The 26,638-nt window shown below is 39.7% G+C and overlaps 1 protein-coding gene across 2 annotated transcripts; it reads right to left on the bottom strand.

Moving 5' to 3' along the window:
• Positions 1 to 3,500: 3,500 nt before the first annotated feature.
• Positions 3,501 to 26,375, bottom strand: XPC (XPC complex subunit, DNA damage recognition and repair factor). 2 transcript variants are annotated; one of them, XM_081319561.1, is made up of 16 exons: positions 25,841 to 26,374; positions 24,815 to 25,007; positions 23,733 to 23,848; positions 21,876 to 21,990; positions 20,489 to 20,573; positions 18,238 to 18,395; positions 17,880 to 17,994; positions 16,918 to 17,007; positions 14,157 to 15,056; positions 12,366 to 12,526; positions 10,672 to 10,753; positions 9,910 to 10,044; positions 9,646 to 9,815; positions 8,576 to 8,669; positions 6,375 to 6,464; positions 3,501 to 4,877 (listed from the first exon to the last, which is right to left on the bottom strand). In XM_081319561.1, the coding sequence occupies exons 1-16, from the start codon at positions 25,974 to 25,976 to the stop codon at positions 4,665 to 4,667; spliced, it is 2,853 nt and encodes a 950-aa protein (XP_081175687.1). In that variant the 5' UTR covers positions 25,977 to 26,374; the 3' UTR covers positions 3,501 to 4,664. The 2 variants fall into 2 exon arrangements, 1 of the variants encoding a protein (XP_081175687.1); XR_014025340.1 differs by lacking the exon at positions 3,501 to 4,877 and having other exon boundaries at positions 8,576 to 8,664; positions 25,841 to 26,375.
• Positions 26,376 to 26,638: the final 263 nt, after the last annotated feature.

Raw genomic sequence — 26,638 nt, forward strand, 5'->3', positions numbered from 1 at the left:
GGGAAGTTGACGCCGGCAGCAGGTGTTCCCTGAGGTACTCCGGACCCCTGCCATGTAGGGCTTTAAACACCATGACTAGTACCTTGAATCTCATTGACAGGTTTCACACCCAATGGAAACAAATGACAATGTGCATCTTCCCCAATTTTGCGAAATAGAAAATTGAACAAAACGTAACAAGGCCAAGCAGGTTAGGATTTCTAGGCAATTTATTTAAAATGTCTTCTAATCCTCATGTAGAATAGATGTATGGATTCAATGGGGATCATATGTAGTTTTGAAGAATGAGTAAATCATTGTAATATTAATCTCCTATTCCTTATCTATAACTTCATATATTATAGTTTTACTGCATGCAACATTTTGAAGTTTTTGCGATATTTCACTTACCTTCATTCTTGTTGTTTTTACTATCCTGTCTGAATTCTCACATAGGTAGCTAACCCTATCTTTGAATTATGTGGATCAAAGTAACTTACACTACTCTGCTATTGCTATGATGCTGTTTATTTTCCTATTACTATATTCAGCATAATTGTATCTCAGTCTTATTATTTATTCTTATCCCATGCGTCATTTTTTTCACTAAGTCAAATAATTTATGATCTCAGGTGGATTTTTTTTTACCTGTGACTTGAGAATTGTTTCCTGAACCAACTCAGTAAGTTACTGATGGTTTCATGAAGAATTATGATTTTTTAAAAGACAAAACCAAAGATATATCCAGAGGGAGAAGAGACTTTCTGCTGTTCACATAACTTGCTCCATGGGCAAATTAATATATTTGTTTTTTACGGAAAAATTATGTAGAATAGGATTGGGTTCTCAATGTACTAATGGTACTCTGACAAAAATTTTATTTGAAGCCTGCCCAATTTCAGAAAAAAACAGTGCAACACTTTAGAATTGGGTTCTTTAAATCTGTACAAGTTTGTAAATTTGTTGATTTTGTCCAAAGGACATTACCTGCTTTGTATATAATGCTAAGCTAAAATGGTTAACTCACACGTTATGAAAGCAAAGGAATTGCTTTAAAACTAGGACTGAAAGAATATGTTAACAACTTCCCATAGCCCAGAATAGGTTTTTCCCCTATAGCTTCAATCGCTGCTTTTTCTTGGTTCAGATTGTGCAATCTTCAATTCAATTGGGACTATTTTATAGACTCTCAAGCAGTCAAAAAGCCAATGTATACCCCATTGCAAGCCATTATTGCCAGTGAGATCCATTCAAAAACATGGATTAGGTAGAAACCTTTTATATGGATGCAATCTACCAAGATAGATAGGCTCTGATACGCTATATTTAAAATAATTGTATTATTCTCAATTCATTATTACAGGTACACTGAATTAGTCTAAGAGCAACAACTAAGCCAAAGCTTTGGAAGTAAATAAGCTTATTAGCATCATCTGGGTCTACCGTTTTCTTGAAGTTAGGATTCCAAACTTAAAATTTGGATTCATTGGTCTGGTGCTATCTAATGTCATTTCACTGAAGTCTAGCTATAATTTGCCATTGCCATGGAGTTATTCATCATTTTGTTAAGATGTCAATTGTATCACTGGGGCAGAATGAAGCATGGTGGCTGCTTTGTATTCTTTATTTTTACCATATTATTTGTAAAGTTTTCTATGGATGCAAATGCCTACTTTCTATTTTATGAATAAAATTCAAGAAAAATGTATGATTTGCATATATGTTTTGAAGTCAGTTCATTATTAAAGGTAAGAGAATTAAGAATTGGAAGGTACCGTTTAGGTCAGAGGTCCTCAGGCCACAGCCCACTACTGCGACATGCCAGGTTTGGAACTGGGCCACACGAGCAATGGATGCTTGTGCTGGCATGCATAGCTCCACTCGCATAAGCAGTGGGTGCTTGCACTGGCACATGTAGCTTCATTTGCGTGAGCAGCAGGCACTTGAGCTAGTGTGCGAAGCTCCATTTGCATGAGTGGCGGGTCCTTGTACTTGCGCATGAAGCTCCATTAGTGCCTGCTGCTTGCACAAATGGAGCTGTGCATGTGCACGCACCTGCCACTTGCACAGATCCATCCCCTCTCCCCCCCCCCCGCCCGCCAAGCTGGAAAGATTGGGGACTGCTGATTTAGATCATCAAATACAAGCTCATGTTTAGGAATCCAGAATAAAGCTTCCTGTCTAACCTGTTTCAACACATCTGGCAAAGGCACATCTGCCATCTGTGTTAGCTTTCTCCATAAAATGTTCTTACTGCGAGGAAGTTATTTTCTAGCATTCCGTTGGAATCAGTTTTCCCCTAATTTAAAATCAGCTATTCTGTATCCTGTATTTAAGAACAAGACCATCCTAAATGTGACATCCTTTTAAGTTTTTGAAGAGTGCAATAATTTTTCCCTTCAATCTTTTATCTTACAAACATCCACCTCCACCAATGTCTGTTCATAGGACTTAGTTTCTGATCTTCTTAATCTTTTCTGTTCCTCTTCCATTGTGAATCCTTCAAATGTGATAACCCAGAATTGGACAAAGTACTTTTCAGCGGAAGCCTGACTAAAGAGCGATAAAATGAAATATTTTTCAGATTATTTTTTTTAGAAAAGATCTACTCTAGATGTAGAACATTCTAGTTTAATAACTGAAGACATTCCTTGCAAGGGAGGCAGACCTCTGACAGGAATATTGCTGCTTATGAGATACTTGGAAAGCTTTTCAACTAATTCCAGAGCAAAAACCACAACTACTGGGACTTTCAAAATGTTTTTAAGAAGAGGTTCTGAAGGGGAAAACACACTAAAAATGTTAAGATCTTTAAAAACATTACTTCAGCAATTAAAAAGTTTTTTTTTTAAAAAAGTTACTGTTCCTTATATTTGTTTATAATTCTGTAAGTTATTAGCATTTACTGGGGGGAAAAACCCAGCTTGAAATAAACTCAATATATTGCCATTGCATGCTGCTGTTTTTCCCAGAACAAGTTAAAAGTTCTGGCTATTATCCAAAAATCCACCACATCAGTGGATTGGGCTCTATCACAGACAACTTGTCCAAGCATAATTCAAATATTGAGTGGGCCTGTTAAGATTCCCTCTGCATATGAGGTAAAGGTAGTACAGGCTCCCAAAGTAGGGTTGCTTAGTAATGGCCTTCACATTTTGGTACATGCCCCAAAGCTGCCCCTGGCCTGACCACCCTTATATTCTGAAAGGTCTTTAAAACCATGCTATTTCAGGAAGACTTTAGCTTGTAGGGAGATTGTGGAAGGCTAGTATTTTCCTTTTGCAAGAGATGATCTAAATTACTCATGTGAGATGGGAATCTAATAATATTCAAGTATGAAGGTGGAAGTCCGTTCTCCGAGGTTGTGGGTTGGTTTCTGAACGTTTCATTACCAGGCTAGGTAACATCTTCAGTGGAGCTTAGGGGATGTCAAAACTCGGCTGAAGTTGTTACCTAGCCTGGTAACAAAATGTCCAGAAACCAACCCACAAACTTGGAGAACTCACCTTCACCTTCACCCTATACCCAAGCTACAGATATTCGCTACTATGTTCAACTATCTAAATATGCAAATGACAATATTAGGAAAGGGACTGGTGCTTGGAACTCAAGTTTTTATTTTTTTACCCAAGATTCAATATAATCTTTTTTTTCTGAATAAATTTAAAGTGCCCAAATTAATTCTGGTCACATCAAATGGATGAAGTTTATGACAGAATTTTCTAAAATTGCTTTGAGTAATAAAGCTGCTACAGTTTTTGTTTCTTTTGCACAAAAAATGTGCATTGGTAAAACATTCAAACTAGTACACTAAGCAATTAAGTAATTGCACTACGATTGAACATGTGGCATACTGCAAGCCTTTTTTGTAATAAGTCCCACTTAGAATGCATCATTCACAGTATCTAAAGTTGGAATTTGTTGCATCATCAATACACAAAGAAGTAAGACTCATGAGAGTTTTTTGTGATGATATAAAAGAGGAAAAGGCGATAGGAATAAATCCAGCTCAACTAAAAACTAGGTATCTTCTGCTCAAATATCCTATACCCATTTATTAGCCTACTGTTCACATTGGTTTCCTTTGTAAAGTTGAATAGAAGCTATTAAAGTAATAGTCATTTCCTATAGATTCCCTCATTTATTCTCACTAGAATTTTTTTTACATATATAATACAACTTAAGCCCCGATTTACTATTGCAATATGTGTGTGAGTATACATGTTCCTTTCATAAATCTTCCCAGAAACCCATGAGCCTAGTTTATTAACAGCTTTGCAACACAATGAGGCAAAGCTTCCAAGAAAAGGAATATATTTGCAGGTAAAAGATCTGACATTGTACTTTGCTCCAACATCGGCGTTCTTGCTGTACCTATCAGCAGCACCTTAAAGAAAATGTGACTATCAAGAATCTAGGAAAAGTAGATTCTTTAAGGTGCCACTAGCCAATATAAAGGTATAGTAGGCATCCAGCAATGGGTCCAGACCAATTTTCCTGCTTCAAATCCAAGTCCTCCATACATCTTAGCAATGCAATATTAGAAAAACTGGTTGGAGGTTTCCTGAGTGTTTTTAGCTATTCCTGCTGGCAGGAAAGTTTCAGTATGAATGTACATTGGAGGAACATAAAAGTGCTTCCTTGTTCATGCTAAGACAGGAATCTAAAGAGCCCAAATCTCCTTGTCACAATTTCTCAAACGGGAACAAGTGTTTTGCTTCTCCTTTCTTTTCTCTCTTGCTCTTTTTGGTTGTTTTTCCCTTCTCACTCTGTTCCTCAGCTTGCCGATTTTGGGGCCAAGAAACAGCCATATCTTCAGCAGGTGTTTCTGAATTTGGTCCTTCTTCATCATCGGTTGAGAAACCAGACTCCCCTTCCACCATGACTCTTGTCTCATTCTGGAAGAAAAAGCATTTAAATATTTCACTGATGCTGTGGAAGAACTTTCCCTTTAACGGAGGGCGCAGTGACAAAACTAGTAATTGACATTACAAATGCTGTACAAATACAGAACTTAAGTTTTCAGATTTCAACAATCCTACTGCCTCTGGAAAAAAGAAGAACCAGCAGAATGCAAACATTATCAAAATACTTCGCATGAAATGCTATGAGAAAAGAGAACTCTTTTTTTCCTATTATTTTGGCCCCATTTGTCTGAAATGGATGACCATACTTCTTTCAACAAATAAAATAGGCTTTACTGTCAAAAGCCACTTAACATTATCATAACATAGTTCCATTAATATTCATAATGTTGACAAAATTTATGATTGAACCCACTGTTAGGAATACATGCAATCCTATTCAGGTATACTCTAAAAGCCCTGATAAATTCAATTACCGTATTTTTCAGACCATAAGACACACTTTTCCCCTCCCAAAAGTGGGTGGAAAAATGAGGTGCGTCTTATGGTCCGAAGCGAAAACACTTGTCTCCCGTTCAGTCAACGCAGTCCATCAGCTCCATTGGAGAGACGTGATTGAATGAAGACGTGGAATTCTCCTCCCCACCCCTGTGATTGGTCGGCAAGGGAGGAAATACGGACGTGCCTGCCATGCCTTCTGACTGCCTCCCCCTCCCTGCGCGCACACATTTTCTTTCTTTTACCTCGCTGCTAAAGAAATAGTTTTTGCTAAACTAACCCTCATAGGCGACTTGCCCCAGCAAAGCCGTGAGGAGTTGTCCCTGCAGGTTTCTCTGCGAAGTTTATTGGAAGTGATTTCCCATTTGCAAGATAATACGGCTAATTGTTTGAAATTGCTTCGGCATCTTAGAAAACCTATTCAAGGAAAAGAAACTACTGGTACCTTTCTTTCTTTCTCTCTTTCTTTCTTTCTTCTTTCTCTCTCTCTCTCTCTCCTTTCTTTCTTTTTTTCTTTCTCTCTATCTCTCTTTCTTCCTTCCTCCCTCCCTCCCTCCTTCCTTCCTTCCTTTTCTCTCTCTCTCCCCTCCTTCCTTCCTAGTATACCAGTACTATTTGGTTCAGAATTTTTTTTTTCTTGTTTTCCTGCTCTAAAAACTGGGTGCGTCTTATGGTCAGGTGCGTCTTATGGTCCGAAAAATACGGTATCCCTTTCTTTCAGATAACTTCAGATAAACTAGCAAAATATTCAATTTAATATTTATATATCAAGAAATAATGCTATTATTTGTCATTTCAAGAGTAATAATATTATTTCTATGTAGGAAGTACTTGTTCAAATGCAAAGTATTTCTTAAAAGTACGTTTACATATATTTCTTAAAAAGTATTTTACTTCAGATTATATCTTCAATTTTAAGAAATCTATACTGACATTTTGTTCTTTTTCCAATCTGGGCACAAACCCCAATGTCCAGTTGGCCTTGAATAACTTCATATTTGTCACCTGTATATTACACCAATGTTTTGTTACCTTGGTAGAATAGCGCTTCTTTAATCTCTCTTTGATCAGAAGTCCCTTCACCAGCAGTTTCCAATTTCCCAGCACTCTCTTCTCCCGCTTCTGTTTTTAAAGTTCACCCAGAATTAAAACCAAAGGGCACATACTCATTAACACTGTGGTTAGCAAAGTAGCATCTCTATACATTACAGTATCTGCGGCAGCCTCAAATAGCATCTATGGGAACCCAAAATTAGATCATTTGAAAAAAAAATCTTCTGAACTTTAATGAGGAAGGAAGAAGGAATTCTACATGCACATGGTAAGATGTGGTAAAGAGAGAAATGTTGCAAGGTGAAATGGTAAATTATATAAATTATGCTCTCCAGTTGTGCTGAAACGACTAGACTAGACTAGACTAGACTAGACTAGACTAGAATAGAATAGAATAGACTAGACTAGAATAGAATACTGGAAGGGACCTTGGAGGCCTTCTAGTCCAGCCCCCTGCTCAAGCAGGAGAACCTATACCAGTGATGGTGAACCTTTTAGAGACCGAGTGCCCCAAAATTGCCCAACTCATTTTGTTGAATAGGGCCCATTGTTTAAGTTTGTCAAGATCTTTTTGGATCCCGAGTTTGTCTTCTGGGGTGTTGGCTACTCCTGTCAGTTTGGTGTCATCTGCAAATTTGATGAGTTCCCCTTCAATTCCCTCATCTAAGTCATTTATGAAGATATTGAAGAATACTGGGCCTAAGACGGAACCTTGTGGTACTTACTTCTCTCCATGCGGATGTAGTGCCATTGAGGACTACTCGTTGAGTATGGTTTGCTAGCCAACTACAGATCCATCTGGTGGTGATGTTGTCTATTCCACCTTTTTCTAGTTTACCAAGGAGTAGGTTATGGTCTACCTTATCAAATGCCTTACTGAAATCTAAGTATACTACATCCACAGCATTTCACTGGTCTACTAGTTTAGTTACTTTATCGAAGAGTTGAAATAAGCTTACCGCAAGGAGTTTGAGGGGTTGGTGAACTGGTGTAAGGAAAACAGACTAGTTTTAAATACTGGAAAAACCAAAGAGATGATTGTCGATTTCAGAAAAGGCAGGCACAGCCACACTTCTCTGTGCATTAATGATTCACCTGTGGAGATGGTTACCAGCATCAAATTCCTGGGTGTGCAGCTAACGAGTAGGCTGGCTTGGTCACTCAACAGTGAGAAACTGGTGAAGCGGGCACAGCAGCGCCTGCACTTTCTGTGTCACATGAGAAAAGCTCATCTTCCTTACCCTGTTCTGACCACTTTCTACAAGGGGACAATCAAGAACATCCTGTCATACAGCATCACAGTCTGGTTTGGAAGCATCACTGCTTCAGACAGGAAGGCAGTGCAGAGAGTGGTGAGGATGGCCGAAAAGATCATTGGCAGTTCCCTCCCTTCCATCCAGGACATAGCACAGAAGCGTTGCTTGAGCAGGGTCCGCAAGATTATCTGGGACACTACTCATCCTCTTCACAACCTGTTTTCCTTGTTACCATTTGGGAGGAGGCTTCGTGGTATCCGTAGCAGAAAATCCACTTTCAACCATAGTTTCATTCCATACAACATTAACCTTGTGAACTCTCAGGCTTCCTCCTTCCGTTATATATTCAAGATGGACAGTGTTTAATTTTTATTTGTTATGTAATGTAGGGGTATACTATATACTATATACAACTATATGTTGTATATAGTATGGTTAGGTATATGTCATGTATGTGTTTCACTTTGAGAGCGGGCAACTAAATTTCATTTTTGATGCGTGCCGTTGTGCCCACAGTAAAAAAAATGACAATAAAGGTTATCTTATAAGATTGGTTTGGCATGATCTGTTTTTAACAAACCCATGCTGGCTACTGGTTATGACTTTGTTTGCTTCTAGTTGTTCGCAGATCTGTTTTTTGGGTTATCTTTTCTAGGATCTTCCCAGGTATTGATGTTAAACTGATTGGTCTGTAGTTTCCTGGGTCTGTTTTTTTCCCCCTTTCTTGAAGATAGTTCTGAATCATTGTAACCCTTACAAATTTGGAGGACACCAGGCTAGAAAATGCTGTCAAAAGCTGCAGAAGTATTAACTCTCTGCAGATCTGTAATTAAATTCCCCAGTCATTTAGCCTGGTAATGCTGCTGAGTGTTAGCAGTTCACCCCTCTCCCCTCCCCTAATAAAGACTTCAGAGTGATTCTCACCTCCTTTTCCTTCTTTTCCCTTTCTGACTCTTCGTTCTCCCAGGCTGCAACAAGCACTTCTTGGTACTCTTCACAGATTACATAGCCTTCTGTGCTGTGAAAAGGATCCAGGTTGTCATTTATGCAGAGTTGGAACAAAATGCAATCCAGGGGCTTGTGGTTAAATGGGCTTAGCGCTGGGCAACAAATTTTGGCCTTCCAAAGGTTGCTGAATTCCAATCTATCCTTGGGCAGGCAACAGTGAGAGATGCCGAGACATTTCAACATCTGGATGGCCCCAAATTCCCCACTCCTCCAATAGATTAAACATCAGTCCGTTTAACAACATTTTGAAAACTAGATGGAAAGTACCCAGGAACTCGTCAAGGGCTATAACTGTATTCATAAATGAGTAACTAACAAAGCTAGGAAGGAATGTTAATTGCTTTAGCATCCTCACCTGAATGATATGGATATAAAAATATTAAATAAGCAAGGGTGAAAGAGGAACCAGATTAATCCACCTTTGTGAAAGTGGATGGCAAGGAGGGGAGCAAGTGCTGAGCTCTTACTATTTTGGACTAAGCAACCAACCTGCTAATTCTGCTTTTCTGCAATACTAACACTAACCATGTATGCTAAGTAAATCCAATGGCATTATTAGGTAGCACATAAGACCATGGTAAGGTAAAGGTAAAGGTTCCCCCACACATGCGTGCTAGTCGTTTCCGACTCTAGGGGCCGGTGCTCATCTCCGTTTCAAAGCCGAATAGCCAGCGCTTGTCCGAGGATGTCTCCGTGGTCACGTGGCCGGCATGACTAGACGCCAAAGGCGCACAGAACGCTGTTACCTTCCCACTGCAGTGGTCCCTATTTTTCTACTTGCATTTTTACGTGCTTTTGAACTGCTAGGTTGGCAGAAGCTGGGACAAGTAACAGGTGCTCACTCTGTTACGCGGCACTCGGGATTCGACCCGCCAAACTGCCGACCTTCTGATCGACAAGCTCAGCGTCCTAACCCACTGAGCCACCGCGTCCCTTCAAGACCATGGTATATCCTAGTAAAACCAGATCATATGTTTATGACTTACACGGGATGAGAGTAACCACCATGAAAATCAAATCCTGTAACAGCTGGAACGCAGTCAATATCCAGTTTACGGGCCACTCTATGAAGGTTAGGAAGCTTTAGCTGCACACAGCCTATTGGTAACATGCTGGGTTGGAAGAGATAGACATTCCCAAACTCATTTCGAGGAACCTAAAAGAGAAGTGGAATGGGGAAAAAAATGGAAATAAACTCTGTGGGAGAATAGAGTTTTAAAGCTACCCAATCTACCTAATTGCCAGCTTACCCTTCCATCCACAGCCAGAGGTGGCTGGTATTTCTCAGTCTGCCAGAGACCAAACAACGGCAAATCCTTTTTGTCCCGATTTGCAGGTTCTGCCATTCGTGCTTTTCTTGCTTGGTTGGAATAACCTATCACCATCTGTGCAAACACAACAGAGTTTAGAGTGTCATCATCATTCTTTCTTGCTCATAATTCTCAAAGCTATGATCACAGCCTCTTCCTCATGGAATTGGTCCATCTCTTTAGCAGTAAGAAGTACTTAATCTTCCAACATCTCCCTTCCAATATTTGGACATAAAAGTCCATTAAACCAGGTTAAGTAGCATTAAGTCTGTTTATACTAGTAAATCTGTAAACCCTTCTTATTCTGGTCTCCCTTTTGGTTTGACAATCATGCTTCTAATGCAGGGGTCTTCAAACCTGGCCCTTTTATGATTTGTGGACTTCCCAGAATTCCTCAGCCAGGCACGCTGGCTGAGGAATTCTGGGAGTTGAAGTCCACAAGTCATAAAAGGGCCAAGTTTGAATACCCCTGCTCTAATGGATACAACAGCAGGAGAAAGCTATCACCTGTGGGAATTGTGTAACATCTACTGTAGCCACAAAAAACAAAACAAAACACAGAAGACAGGCAGGAGAATCCTTTAATTTGGCCCCAAAGAGCATTTTTTTTTTAAAAAAAATTCTTCAGCTTCCAAAGTTTTATACATATTCCCTACCACAAATGTCAACATTAGCCCAAAAATATTGTTGATATTGCTCTACCTTATAAGGCACTTCCCCAATCCTCACCACTCGAGCTTGTTTCAACCAGGTGTCCTTGGAGTGCAGCGTATGGATACAGTCTCTGAAATTACCCAAATACCATTCTTGGTAAATAATATAGCTTCATATAGATAATGTTCACAAAAAACCACATTAGATAATATACTAGATAATATGCACAGTATACCAGAGGTACACTACTAGAACAAACTCAATATGCACTTTGTTACAGATGTGCTATTTGTGCTATGGAGGGAATTTCTTTATCCTTTGACCCACTCATACCCTTTCCCTCATGATAATGTGGATATATTTAGAATATTTTAATTTTTAAAATAATCATTATCTTTCTGATGTAGTCTTAGTAAAAAAAACCTTCTGAATATTATACTACATCATATGAAAGTGCAAGTTGGGTTATGGAATGCATTTACAGTGAATACATTTACAAGTACCTTTTTGACATTTAGTATTCTAAATGCACACCAACTGGAAAAGGATTGGAAGAAAGTGAATGCAGGATCACACAAAGGCTGGCTCACTTTCCTCTGAATGCTTGCATGCAAGAAATTCCCATATTGTTTAATGTAGGGATGGGAAAGACTGGGAAAAAAATAAGCATAGATGGACTTTTCTGACAAGCAGAAAAACAGGTTTCATGTATGCACTTTGAGTAGCCCTATCTATGCCTAGTATCCAACTCAAACCTTCTTACAGAAGGTGAGAGGAAAAAATCAGATTCATTTTAGGAGGGGAAAGCCAAGTGATGAAAGGGATACTGGCTTCATACCCACAAACACCAGATTTGTTCTTCCTATGTAATTTGTAGAAACAAGTTATGGCTTCTAGAGATGGGCAGCCAAGGCCCTCTTGGGCCTCAAACAGCCAACTCTGGCCTCACTTTTTCAATGAAGGTGAGTAGATGGAAATTTCTTCTGTGCTGAACTGCACTCTTGAAGTTCAGTCAAGATTGGGAATAATTATCCCTTTGGCAAGTTAGATAAGGGAACTCTTTGTACCTTGATAGATGAGTAAAATTCACTGTGGGAAGTGTGAACATGGATCCTTGTTTAAACATTCAAAATAAGTACCCTGTTTCCTGAAAGTAAGGCCTACCCCGAAAATAAGCCCTAGCTAGATTTTGGGGGTGGGTGGGCCTAATATAAGCCCTACCCGAAAAATAAGCCCTAGTTTTGGGGTGAGGCATACACGTAAAATTCATGCCAGGGATGGGGTGGGGGTGTGGCAGGCAGGCCTCTCCTCGCCCACCCATTTCTTCTTCTGAGGCATCTTCTGCAGCCAGGCCTGCATTTCTCAGTCAGGCCTGCATTCCTGGAAAGGCCACTGCAGCCGAGAACTGAACTATGGATTGAATCATAGCTCGGTACTCAGCTACAGAGGCCTTCCAGAAAGGCCTGACTACAAAATGCAGGCCCAAATGCAGCTGCAGAACTTTGGCCCCAGAAGAAGTGGACCGGCTGGGTGGGGCTGTCAGTGCCATAGGTAAGGCCTATCCTGAAAATAAGACCTGGTGCCTCTTTTGGAGGCAAAAAAAGAAGAAGTAATACCCGGTCTTATTTTCTGGGAAACATGGGTAATTGTAAGGTATTGCCAGTGGGACAATCTGATGATCCCAGACCTGTGTATCAAATGAAGCCATGTTTCACAGCACACACATCTGAGAAATGTCTCACCTGGAGTAGACAGCCTCCCCTCGGCAATATCCTATAATTGAAGCTGTCTCGGGATATATGGCCTCATACTTCAGGAGATGCCTCTTCAAGGCATAAAGCGGGTGATTCTTGTATTCACTGATGGATTTTGGCAAAGGCTGATCTTGAAGTTTAGCTAGAAACTGAGAATCATGTTATTAGCAGTAGACTATAGAGGAAACCAATTACAAATATATTTTTCCAGTTTTTGGAAGACTAGATAAAAGACAATATTGAGGCCTGGTATGTTAACACTGCCTCAGTGCAAAGTTTAGCATTTAAATAACTATTAGAGACATTATCTAAGCATCATTGGCAACCCTACTTTTCCCGGAAGGGATCTCAATTTTGCTTGCTTTCACTGTGTGGATTATGATGGAAGCTACAGTAAGGAGTTTTGGTTCAAAGAATCGTGAGAGGTCAAGTCAGCTAAAACCATTTCTTGCCCAGGAGGCCGCCTTCTATATGGTTCCAGACTACAAATTGGTCTCCCTAAAGATGTGCTTTTGATCCCCTTTTTCCAGAATTTAGAAAAATGTAAACATTCATCTCTTCCCCTAACCTTGTTAATTGATTTAATTGTACCTATGTTAATATAATCTTTTACATGCTTCGTAATTTTATTCTAGTTAATTTCAGCTGCCATAGTGCTTATACAAGCAGAAAGGTGGGGAATAAATGTAATCAATCGAACGTAATACGATGTTGAATGAAAGTATCAATCCACTAGAGTTTTGCTGAAGATAAAACATATATGTTGGGTAACATCCAATTTGAAAAACAAAGAAATAAATACAAGCTAAAGAGTGTTGCTCACTTGATTGCTACATATAATTTCTGAGGTCTGAACACCTCATTTTTATGCACTTCTCATAATAGATTGGACAACCATTTGTCTGAAATGGTATAGGGTTTCCTACCTGAGCAGGGGGTTGGACTAGAAGACCTCCAAAGTCCCTTACAACTCTGTTACTTTGTTATTCTGTTATGATCAATGGAAAGATTTATTTATTTTATTTATTTTATTTATATACCACCCTTCTCTCGAAGGACTCAGGGCAGTGTACAGGGCAATAAAATAAGAATACAGGATACAGATGTCCTTTAAATTTGAGAATATGCAGGTATTTTCTTCTTAATGGCTATAAGTGCTAATAGCTAGTCCACAGGTCTGCAACCCATGGCTCCGGAGCCGCATGCGGCTCTTTCAGCCGTCTCCTGCGGCTCCCGGTCCTCTGCCATATGCAGTCCAAAAAAAAAAAAAAGTGGGACTAAAATAGTTCAACCAATCAATTCAAATATGCAGGGTAGGTGCATATCTAGCCTTGGCTCCATTCTTCAGTTAAACCCTGTTCTGCACATGCGCACATGTACGCGCATGCGAACACATTTTTGCGGCTCCCAGTTTTTCCTTTTGTGAGGGAACCGGTTCCAAGTGGCTCTTTCACCGTTTCAGGTTGCTGGCCCCTGCTAGTCATACTGAGGGATATCTAAAGAGGACAATTCACAAGCTCTGCTATCATTCAGCCAAGAACTGACTTGAAGGGAAACTGAATAAAAGCACATAACGTTTGAGTAGACCAAGAGGAACAGATTAGCTGAGGTCTTGGATAAAAGAAGCAGCAAAGCAGAACAAGGTAAAAGGATAGAGCTCCAGGTTTTTGCCATCCAGGGATCTAAATCTATCAGAAAAGGATAAAGAAAAAAAATCAAGTCCTTCTGGGTGTAATTTTGATTACTGGAAAAAATATCCTCCAGCGCCATTTTATTTACCTCTATTTCTTCTTTTGTATCTCGTTCCACAAAAGAACTTTTGTACGGCTCTAAGGTATCTTCCCACCACTGGGCATCCACACGACACTTCCTTGTTGCAGTCATCCATGCTGGGTCATATCGCTGTGTTACATCCTTTACAAATCCGTTATCGTCAATGCCAATGATGTAGCACACCGGCTTTGAGGCATACTTGAAACATTCCAGAGGATGTCCAACATCACCATGAATACAGTCCACACATACCCACCGATCTTCTCGCTCAAGAAAAACCTCTACCCACTGGTCTGTGCCTTTCAGTACAACTGACCTCTGCTCTTCTTCTTCATCGCTAGAAATTATTTTGTTTTTCTTCCTGGGTGGGACTGAAGAACATGGACTGACTGTTTTGTCTACCGAATTACCAAGTATCTCTGAGTCCTTGTGTCGTTTCGACAGAGAAGGCACTGATCGTTGCCTGTTAACTATTGCTTTTGTTTTCAGGGCTCCTAGTGTTCTTTTAGGGGTTCCTAGTGGTGGCTTCATTTTTTTTCTGGGAATTTCAAAGTCCTCATCAGAAATGCTACCATCATCATTTTCCTCTGAAGGACAGAATTCAGAATCGCTATTCTCACTGTCTCCACTCTCTTCTTTATATGACACCTTTGATGCCACTTGCCGTCGTCGGTCATTTTTAGGCCTGCCCAGCCCTTCTTCCGCCCTCAAACTCTTCTTATCATTCTCAGATTTTATATCTTTCTGAATATCTTCCTGTGATGAAGATGTCTTTCTTAGCTTTTTGGCCCTAGAGAGGCTTGGCTTCTTAGCAGTACCTGCTCTTGTGCATTTTCTTGAGCTTTTGGCAGAATCGGGCAACGTCCCAGAAGCTACCAAAACAGAGCTTTTCTTGGAGGATTTTCCCTGGGGAAAAAAAATGCAGGAGAGTTGAAGATTTTAAGAGGCAAAAAGCCGAACAAGAAAATATGGATAGTTCTACTGAATTAAAATTCAAGTGGTTGACTTTAGAAAATGACCTGCTCTTAAGATTATATTGGCTGTTCACGTCTTACAACCTAACGTGAATTACAGTGCATCAGTGGAGATGCTGGATCTGTGGATTGTGCTGTTTGTTCCACTGGCACAGGGAGTCTCTGTAACGGAGCTCCACCACTACCATTCCTCATCTTTCGGGGCCTTTATGATGATAAAAGGACTGCAAATCTGGGACACCTTTCAGCCTTTCTCTGTCTTAACCATAAAGACTAGAAACAGAGTTATTGTTTTATAAGCAGACTTCTTCCATTTTTTAAAAAAAAACACGTGTTATCTATATAAATGTTCTGTACCAGCCTGCTACCGGCCCTGCAGAAAAGGCAGGGACAACCCCTTTACAAACGGCAAGAGGCTGGAATAAAGCCTGCCAAATTTATTAACATAAAACAGACACCAACCATGAAACAGGAGCTATGAAACAGGAAGTATTCCCCTTAAATACAGCTCAGGGCGTGGCTTCTCTCTGCCTCCTTCCGAGAAGCCCCATTGCCTTCCTCTGTTTACTCCTGATTGACTGCCTCCTGTGTCAGGCGTCCTTGAACAGGGCCAGCTGTGGGTCATCTTCATCCACGCTGTCAGGCTCACACAGCTGGGTCTCCGTCGTGACCAGGTGGGAGGGGCCTGGCTGAGGGCTCAGCGGAGCCTCAAAGCCATCATCAGAAAGCTCTTCAAGACCCCCCTCCTCCTCCTCTGAGTCGTCCGACCCAACTGCCGAACCCACAGGCTGACCCTGAATCACAACAATAAACTAGTTCTATTGCTCAGACAAAAACTCTGCGAGCGTACCTCCCATCTGCAAGATCTGTAGTTGTACCTCTTTTTAGGCTACGGGCAGTCTATGGCTTACCCTGCCTGCTTCCTACACAAAGGCTACTGCCATATATCATTTCTCAGCACCAGTTTCTACATTCTGCAGATACTGAATCAGGAGCTACTGAAGAAAGCAGGGGAAATACAACCCAAGAGCTTATGTACAGTAGTCATTCTTGACTTACAATCGGTCCCCTTAGTGTCTGTTCAAATTTATAATGGACCTCCAAGGGGTACTTATAATTTGGGTTTCAAAATTCCAATAGCCCCCTTTGGTCACATGAATGCATGTTAGGTGCTCAGCAACTGGCTCACATTTATGGCTGCTTGCGGTATCCTGCAGTCACTTTTTATAACAGCTTTGCTGAAAACAAGCGTTTACTTCTGATTTTCTGCAAAATCAGCCCATAGAGAACCATTGGTGAACACTTTCGTATAACCACAGTGTTTGCTTAACAACAGTTAAAAACAACAACCATAAAATCCGGTAGGTCACTTAGGTGACTCGTATTACGACCATCACGACTTACAACCATGATGGGCAGTCACTACAACACAATCATTAAATCGAGGATAACTGTTTAACAATAGTTACCATTGGAAGAAATGACTAAATACAATCTTATCTGACTTACAAACCATAGGTTGTCTGGCCTACTCCAGGAAATGTAGTTATCTCACTTTAAAATAATCTTAAATATATATATTTGGAAAAGCAGACCTGATTTTTTTCTTTATTTCCAGAATAATACGGAATTAATAAAGACTTGAAGAAATTAAGGAAAACAAACCAAAGTACATCCAGAAACATAAGCAAAAATATTTAAAATAGACACCGAAAAGGATTACTACAAAGTAAGTGTTCAGGGAGGACCTTCTCCAGGAAAAACAAAGATAGCTACAATTTTGCCATACTTACCTTCCCTGAGGGCTTTTTCAGTGGAATGGGTTGTAAAGACAATACAAGTCGGCACAATAGATGAAGTGCTCGAAGAATAAGTAAAAATATCTATTAGGAAAAAAAACCAGTTTGGAATCTGATTTTTGTCTCTCTCCTTCCCCCATTCAGTATTAACACTATTTAAAGGTAAAAGGTAAAGGTTCCCCCGCACATGCGTGCTAGTCGTTTCCGACTCTAGGGACCGGTGCTCATCTCCGTTTCAAAGCAGAAGAGCCAGCACTTGTCCGAGGACATCTCCGTGGTCATGTGGCCGGCATGACTAGACGCCAAAGGCGCACAGAACGCTGTAACCTTCCCACCGTAGTGGTCCCTATTTTTCTACTTGCATTTTTACGTGCTTTCGAACTGCTAGGTTGGCAGAAGCTGGGTCGAGTAACAGGCGCTCACTCTGTTACGCGGCACTCGGGATTCGACCCGCCAAACTGCTGACCTTCTGATCGACAAGCTCAGTGTCCTAACCCACTGAGCCACCGCGTCCCTAGTAAAACTATTTACCCACAGGATAATTGCTGCAAATGTTTTGAAATGAAACAAATATATAATTTGTATATAATGTGTAAAGCAGGTTCCCCTCCCCTACAATTAATGAAAAGCCTTAGTCTTTTCCCCTAGTACCATGAAAGCTAAAACTGTTGCACATCTTTGTGTATATGTGTGTATACGTACATACACTCAGATTCACACATGTATAATGTCCGATAAATTCCTTCTATGCTATGCTCAGCATAAAAACAAAGAATTTCCAATAATGACATCAATGGCTAAAGGAGAAAGATGTGTATAGAAATCTCTGGAGGTCGGTCTTTCTTTTTGTAAGTGAAAAATACAAGCTTCCAGCCTCTACCTCCCTCACATTATCCTTACTATGATTACAATATAGTGGGGTTCCAGCATGCCTTGCAAAGCCTTCTATGACTTACCTGCACCAGTTCCGCCTCATCTCGTGCAGCATAGACAGCAAAGCGGCTCTCTAGAGTAACCCGCCAATCTTCACTATCAGAGAGCTGATCGTTAATAGTGAAAGTTGCAGAAAACCTTTATTTTAGGAACAAGAGAACCATAATTTATTTATTTGCCCAGTCATTTATCTCTCCCATGGAAGCTGGAACAGCAGGGTAGGGAAGCTATCTCAGTCTTACAGTTAAACTAAAAAGAAGACTCCCTCACACTTACTTCCTTATTCTTGGATTACTCATAGTCACAGAAAGCCGGATTTTCCACTGATGGATCCTAAATTCATTTAAAAAAGAAATGGAAATGAAAAAAAAAACCCCTTACCAATTCACAAGGTTTGACAGAAACAGACGGTTGATGCGATCTACAGAGTCTTTGGTGAAGCGAATGGGAATGATAGAAAGCCCGATCGCTTGAAGATCTGGCTGAAGGCAGATCCTGTTCCTGTGGAAACCATTGGCCAACAGGCACAGTAAGTGAACCTGTTGGGAAAAGGACATGGATCCTAAGAAAGCAAGCAGTCTTAGGGTACATCAGAGATACTGAAGTACTTTTTACAATTCAGGGGACAGGCCCAATATGGGACAGCTCTGCTCCCCCCACACCTCATTGGTTGACAGAAGACAAAAAGCCACAAGAAACATAAATTTTAAGCACCCCAATCATCCAGGTCACTGTACTGGTTAATACCTATTAAAAAGCATCTCATTACATTCTTTAGTCTAGGGCAGGGGTAGGCAACCTTGCCTCCTTTATGACTCATGGACTTCAACTCCCAGAATTCCTGAGCCAGGCTGGCTCAAGAATTCTGGGAGTTGAAGTCCTTGAGTCATAAAAGAGCCAAGGTTGCCTACCCCTGGTCTAGGGCCTAGGCATACATCATCACTTTGTCAAAGAACACCCGCATTTGGGCTTTCAATGAATATGCTAGGGCTAAACTTCCTCAAATTAGGCAAGGCCAGGGTAAACTATAAATGTGCACCTCAATTTTATACATAATAAATAAATAAATAAGTCATTATTCCTCATACATTTAACAATTTCTTCTCATCCCCATTATATTAAATATTAGAACTGGACGGCAGCATTTGAAGGAGCCAAGGCTTTGGGGAGCCGGTAGTAGCTCTGAGGTCTCACACCGTATATCCCTACTTTTCAAGACTGGGGGGGGGGGGAGAAGAAAAAGGAAAAGAAAAAAGGAAAGAAAAATGCATATTTAAGAAATCATTTGTAGAGTTACAGTTCTTTCATGACCAACTGGAATGAATATTCTGATTTCAACCAAGGGGTGAAATAGTCTTATTTCTCTTCTTTCCCTGGATTATATAAAATTCATATTATATGAATTTCATAAAATTCTGGCATGGATGGTAGATGGTATTATAACCCTCAGCCCTTAGCTCATGCATTTTCCAGGCCAACCGCACCTGTTAAGTTTGCAGAGTTAAAAGTATGCACTAAGACCAAAAGGGCTTTTCCTGCATTGTTCTAATTATATCATGATGTGTTGTGAGACTACAGGAAGTTAATGTTCTCTGCCTCAAGCCTTAGATGTTTCTACTGTCACAGAGTTGAATTTTAACTGAGTATCAGTTTGAGAGTTCGTTTCTTTTTGAGGCTGTATTTACACCTGCTAGTGTTTTAACTGCTCAATTTATTTTTAAGATGCATGTGGCAGTTGAATTTGAAAATGCGGTTTTAATTTTGCATTTACAGATCATATGCCATTGCACACAGATCATATGCAACTGCACTAAAAAGGTTTTTCAAATAAAATTCAGTTTTATTACAAAATGTGCAAAAGAAATTAATCCTTTATGTTTATTGAGTGCTAATTTAAAATACTGTTAAAATGAGTGCTGTTTATTGAGTGCTAATTTAAAATACTGTTATATACACAGGAACATTTTTTTAAATCGTTCCAGAATTCAGGATGCTATTTTCCCAGTAAGAATATATTGAATTACTCTTTGGAAATCACTAACATATCTAGATGTGTATTATTTATTTATTTGTATCCCGTCTTTATTATTTTTTTTACAAATGACTCAAGGCAGCAAACATATCCAATACACCTCCCTCCTTCTATTTTCCCCACAACAACAACCCTGTGAGGTGGGATAAGCTGAGAGAGAATGAGAGGCTCAAAGTCACCCAGCTGGCTTTCATGGCTAAGGTGGGACTTAATCTCACGGTCTCTGCGTTCTAGCCTAGTGCCCTAACCACTAGACCAAACTGACTCTCTTAATGTACCTCCGTAATGTTCCTCCAATAGTAAATGCTGCTCAACTGTGAAATAGTTGTGAAACATTTATACAGCAATAAGCTCACCTTTCAGAAAGTTGATTATGCCGAACCTGGAAAATTACCAATCAGGAATATTTTAACAGCATACTGCATTGTAAGTCCTGCACTGAGCAGGGGCTTGATTAGATGACCCTAACTCTAAAGTATCTTCAAATTCAATTAGTTAAATTGCCAGGATAAATTGATAAATGTAATACTTCAGATAATGAACATTTTTTGCCCCTAGAAGTCTCCCAATTTTCTGACAACTTAACCCTGAAGAACAAACCTTATGGGTATCTTCGCGGACTTCTTTGCTGAAGCGTTTCATCATTCGACGGAGATATGTCTCAAACTCAGCTTGCCGTTTCTCTCTGCAAGATTTCATGCAAACCAAATTGATGAGCTCTATTTAATTATTTTATTTATATTCTGCCTTTATTACTTCTAGAGATAACTCAAGATGGCAAACATACCTAATACTCCTTCCTCCTCCTATTTTTCCCATAACAAATCTGTGAGTTTCTAGCTTAGTGCCTTAACCACTAGACTAGACCAAACTGACTCTATGCTATAATAACTTTAGGATGTCTCTTTCTAAATAAGTCCCATTTTGTTGTCCCTGAAGGCTGTTTCAAAAATGGTTGCTGGGAATCTTATCTACTTCAGGCAAAAAATACTTGAAAAGAGCAGCAAAACCCTAGCAAAAATTAAAAAAAAAATTGCAGCTCTGATTAAGTGCATAAGGCAGTTCTCCATTTCCCATCAGTCTCTTAAAAGTGCACAGTCCCCACTCATAATCTAGATTCTGAGCAGTCATTTAAAACAAGAAACCGCAAGGACAACTTAATGTATTGTCAGAAGCTATACACTATATGTGACTCTTGGCTGTGTGAATTCCTTTCTTTTATTTGGCAATAAATAGCTTGCTTCCTAATGTCATAGGACTTACAACTGTCCGTTTAACAAGTGTTTAAAGTTGTAACAGCTTCGGAAAAAATGACTTATGACCTGTCCTCAAAATTACAACCCTCACACCACTCTCATGATCATGTGATCACAATTTGGGCGCTTGGCAACTGACTCGCATTTGTTAATAGTTGTGTCATCTTGCAGGCACATGGTCACAATTTGTGACCTTCCCAGCTGGTTTCTGACAAATAAGATTAATTGGGGAAGCCGAATTTGCTTAACAACCACATGATTTGTTTAATTGATCACAGTAAAAATGGTTGTAAAATTTGGTCTCGCCATACGACGACTTGCTTAAGCAATGCATCGCTAAGCAACCAAAATTCTGATCTCAATTCTAGTCAAATGTCAAAACAATACAAAGCAAAATATAACAAAGAATGGTTGTAATAGCCAAAAATAAGGACAGCACAAACAATACATCAATGAAAGTTACCAAAACTCTAAGCAAGAAGAACTGATTTTTCTTAATCTTAAAAGTATAAGATTAATCATTACAAATAGCAAAGATATTTATAAAACTTGGGGACCAAATTGGAAAAAGAGACCATAGCAAAATCTCAAAAAACCTTTTATCTGGACTCTTTCCCTCTAAAAGTCAAATCAGTTGTGAAAACCACCTAATAGTATTAGGTTATTATTATTTTAAATGTATCAGCCACCGAACTCCACTGGGTGTCCACCCTACATGGATGTCCACCTACCTTCTTTCTCTCTTCTTTGCTTGTTCAGGTGTTTCAATTTCTATCTCAACAGTTGTGTTGGGCAGCTTTGGTGCCTTAAGTTCTTTCAGCATCTCGATCTCAGGTTCACAAAGTTCTGGAAACAAAAGTTCTAAATCTAGCCAGGGTGTTTCAAACAGAACTGAACAGTTCCAATTCAGGGCTGCTTCCCATTTGGTTTCAATGACAGAAAATTAAGAAGACAAATGAAGGCATAAGGTATTACAACAATTATTCAGAAATACGATATTTCTGAATCGCATATTTTGGCAACAGGCTAAACAAAATGTGCCTATAAGTCTAATAAATATTTTGCCTATGAATCACTCTTCCCCAACTGGAAGTCTGCAATCTTGACAACTTTAAGACTTGTGGACTTCAGCTGAAGTCCACAAGTCTTAAAGTTGTCAAGGTTGCAGACCCCTGCTCTAATAGATACCACTGGCTTTGCTGGTTTGGGTTTTAGGGAGCTATATGTCCAACATACCTAGAAGATATCAGATTGGAGAAGACATCAATAAATGTTTGTTATGTTACATAGTCCATGTTACATTGGAAATCTAGTATTTAATGCAATATTTCCTTCTGTTGTAACACCAACCCAACATTATTATTAAATTAAATGAGGCAATACCTTTATTAAACAACCTTTTTCAGCATAGAAAATAATGATTATAGAAATGTTATACATAAAATATGGGCTCAGCTTTCACTTATTTCTAGATTTCTAAGGATTTTTATGGGGGGAAGCTAAAGCATAGTTCAGCATCAGAATGAACTTACTACATGTAGTTCTTGAATTACAACCATTTGTTTAGCATCTATTCAAATTTACAACAGCATAAAAATAGTGACTTACGACTGGTTCTTACGGTAATGTATGACTGTTGCAGCATCCCTTTGGTCATGTGATCAAAATCTGGGTGATTGGCAACTGTCATTTATTTACAATACTTGCATTCTTCCTGGGTCATGTGATCACCATTTGCAACTTTCCCAACTGGCTTCTGATAAGTCAATGGAGGAAGCCCAATTTGCTTAACATGAGTTGCTTAACAACCACAGAGGTTCGCTTAACAACTGTGGCAAAAAAGGTCATCAAATCGGATACAACTCACTTAATCTTGCCTAGCAACAGGAAGTCTGGTTTCAACTGTGGTCATAGGTCAAGGACTACTCTTGCTCCCCTTTTTACAATCTTTTTTTCATTTTTAATTAATCTATTTATTGTACCATTTTAGGTCAGATAAACTACACTAGTGGAAACATCTCACAAAGTAGTTATTGTAAGGGAAAAAATGGGTGGTGGGATCACTATGCAGACTGTCTTGAGCTCCCGAATAAAAGATTGGATCTAAATTATTTTTATTTTTCACATTTTTAACTGCCCATCTCCGTTAGTGTTCTTAAATAAATAAATAAATGGATGAATGAATGAATAAATAAAGTTGCTTTCAAATTATTATTTAAAACAGTGCTATATTTTCACTACTTATATCTAAGGATGATCTTTGTGAAAGAGATGGATGACATGCTAAATGAAAGTTTCAGCCAACTGAACCTCCAGATAGTTCCTTCATCTTATTTGCAACTGAAGAAACAATATACGGTAGTTCTCTATAATTTACTTAATTTAATTTGTTACTCTGCAACACCTGGGAAAAAGCTTTTTTTTAAAAAAAAAGTGAATCAGGCTCAGAGAGGCATACAAGAAACACAACATTCAATAGATCTGTGATAATCTTTGGACGACTTCAGTATGAAAATAAGCATAAAACACGAGAAGCCAAAATAGCCATCAAAAAATGAGACAAATGGCTTATATAGCAGATGTATTACCTTCCACATCTTCCCATTCTTCCTCACTTTCCTCATCCTCATCTTCTTCTCTCTTTGTAATAATTAATTCTTTTTTTGCATCTGTTTTTTTCTTTAAAGGAGTGCTCTGCAAACCACTATTGAATTCAAAAAGAAATATACTACAATTTTTTTCTTGTCTCATGTACTGTTTTTCTTTCCCTGATATGGTAGTAATATTAACCCACTGTTTATTACTTTTGGCAATGTAACAGTGTGTAACCAAAGCAGAAAATAAAAACCTCTAAATTTCTTATAGTCATTTCAAAGTGGAAAAAGGTATGATACTTGAATGAGATAGCTAAATGCTCAGGAGACATAAACAGACCTCCAAAGAATCTTCACAGGTTAAATGGGAAGAAAACTGCATGAAATTTAATAGTTACAAATGCAGTATTCTACACTTTGGAAAAACAAACCTAATTCCCAGGCATAAGATCAGGAGATATCTGCTGTGATAACAATAAGTGTGAAAAAGCCACTGCAGTTTAAACTTTGGCAAATAAAAGTTCCAATATATTTTGCATTGGTCAGAATCTGTTTTGGAGTACTCTGTTCAGTTCTGGATACATTTTAAGAGACCATTCTACTTTTTAAAAAAATTAGACCAAGAGAAAAGATGATAAGGTGATAAGAAATTAAGTCTTATGAGGAGTGATTGAAGAGACTAGGTATGTTAATCCTAAAAAATGGCAACTGAGAGGGGATGTAATAGTACTTTCCAAGTATCTGAAGAGTTGCCATACCTCTTCAGAATATCAAGTACAATACTATTATCTATCTTTCCAGTGGTCTGTAATTCCAGAAAAAAAATGAAATACTGGTTACCTTTCAGGCAAAAAAACCCCCAAAACCCAGTAAGAGCAGTTTAACAACAGGAGATGCTGGGCTCCTGTTTTCTGTATTCAAGCAGAAGCTAAACAACCACCTCTAAAGATGTTTTATTCTGGATTCCCACACTAAGTAGAGAGATGCAGTGCTAGGTAGCCTTAATGGACTCTTTCAATTCTAACAATTTGTATTTGTATTTTGAAAATGTCTACAAAAACTTTAAAGTTGCTCACCTGCATTTCCCCGCTTTTGGAAGGAACCCTTGGCTTTCTATACCTCTATTCATTTCCTCCTTGACTTTGGATTTTGGTCTTTTTTGATTGGAATTTTTATAAAATGGCTGAGGGACATGTTCTTTTTCTCTCGTTTTTCTAGATGGCAATTTGCTCCTAGTTTTCTTCTCAGGTTTTTCATCTTCAAAATCATCTGTATCAAAAATGGAGAAAATTACAAAAATCACCAGGAAAAGTAGATTACAGATTTTTAAAGGAACTTTTTAAGCAAAAACCTGCTTAATTTCCAATTATCTATTCAAAATTAAGCTGTAAAAATCTTTTTTTATTCTCCTTAAAGTTGACTGAATATCCATGGTGCATTAACAAAAACAAGGGCATAATCAGCAGAAAGTTGTATCCCATTCTGATAGAATAAAGAACTGAAGTCAGCCTTTGTTTTCACTCTTCAGGGAAAAAAAACAACAAGGTCCTTTCCATGAAACATTTACTAATTTGCGACAAAGAACTGCGCACTTACGTAACCACAACAGTAATTCTACAAAGGAGAGCCCCAGTTAAAGTGTGCTTTAATCACGTGGCATAGCGACTCGCGTTTCATTCACAACTTCATTCTATACACGACTTACAGTATCGCACTTTAGTGTCGGCGTTTATTGCACATACCCCACAAAAGTGTTTTTTTTTAAGATATGGAAGATTAGAAACACTTATTTTAAAGGAAAAAATTAAAGGGCCGAGTAAAAGTACCGGGGAACTTTCTCTCAACATTTTACATAAGCGTTGCATAACAGAAAACCGCCCGAAGCGGTCAAAGTTGCTAACTTCGCATCGCCCAGCAAGGGCAATGAAACTACTCCATAAGAGGCGAAAGGCGGCGTGTGAAATCTGCCAGGACTGAGAAAAAGCTGCTTTAATTACAGCTATTCCTTTCCGGCTCTGAAGTAACTTTTCCAGGCTGTCCCCTAAATCCCCAGCCGCCCCCAGTGCTTATCCTACTCCTGCTCGAGATCTGACTGTCTTTACCGTCTCGCTGCTCACAAGTTTTCAGACCCGGGGAAGAGGAGGAAGCAGCGGCGGCGGCAGCAGCAGGTGGACCCTCTTCCTTGACTTTCTTGCAGGACCGCCGCACCTGCGAGACCCCTTTACGCTTCCCGACCATCCCGGCCGCTATTCGGCGAAAGAAAACAGCCCGATCCACCAAGCCCAGGCGCGGCGGAGCCACGAAGGAGATCAGCGACTAGAGAGACAGAAGCCGGGCGTCCTCCCGAGGATGCCAAAGAAGAGCGAAGCGTCTCTTTCGGGCTGAGCGCAGGGCGGCTGGGTGGCCGGGCCGTCGCTCTGCAGCAGCAGCTCTTGTAACCGTCCTCCGTTACTCCGGCTTCTCGCAGGAGACAAGCCAGACAGAGCCACGCCGGGCGCTCCGGGCTTCCCGCGGCACCTCCTCCCTGACGTCCCTTCCGTGCCGGCGGCTCCGGAGAACCTGCGCTGCAGCGGGCCAGGGATCTGGCGGGGACACTTGCACTTGTGAACCACTGGACTACTCCGGATCGAGCTGACTGCGTTTCGCATCCCTCCCTTGCATCGGAGGAAGCGCCCGCAAGTTATTTCTCGGCTCCCTAGAAGCTTCCAAGAGGACGCGTAAAGCGCTCAAGCTTCACGCCCGATCTATGAATATTCATTCACACGGGCGGTTTTGAATCGGTTCAAAGAGAGATGCATTAAAGAACAGGAGAAAAATCGGAAACAGAGATGGCTTGTTTGTGTGCGAATTTAGCCTGTGAATCTAATCCAATGTTTCTCAACCTGGGCGATGTTAAAATG

The sequence above is a fragment of the Vipera berus genome, assembly GCF_964194415.1.
Source record: "Vipera berus genome assembly, chromosome: 2".
In the NCBI taxonomy this organism is placed as follows: domain Eukaryota; kingdom Metazoa; phylum Chordata; class Lepidosauria; order Squamata; family Viperidae; genus Vipera; species Vipera berus.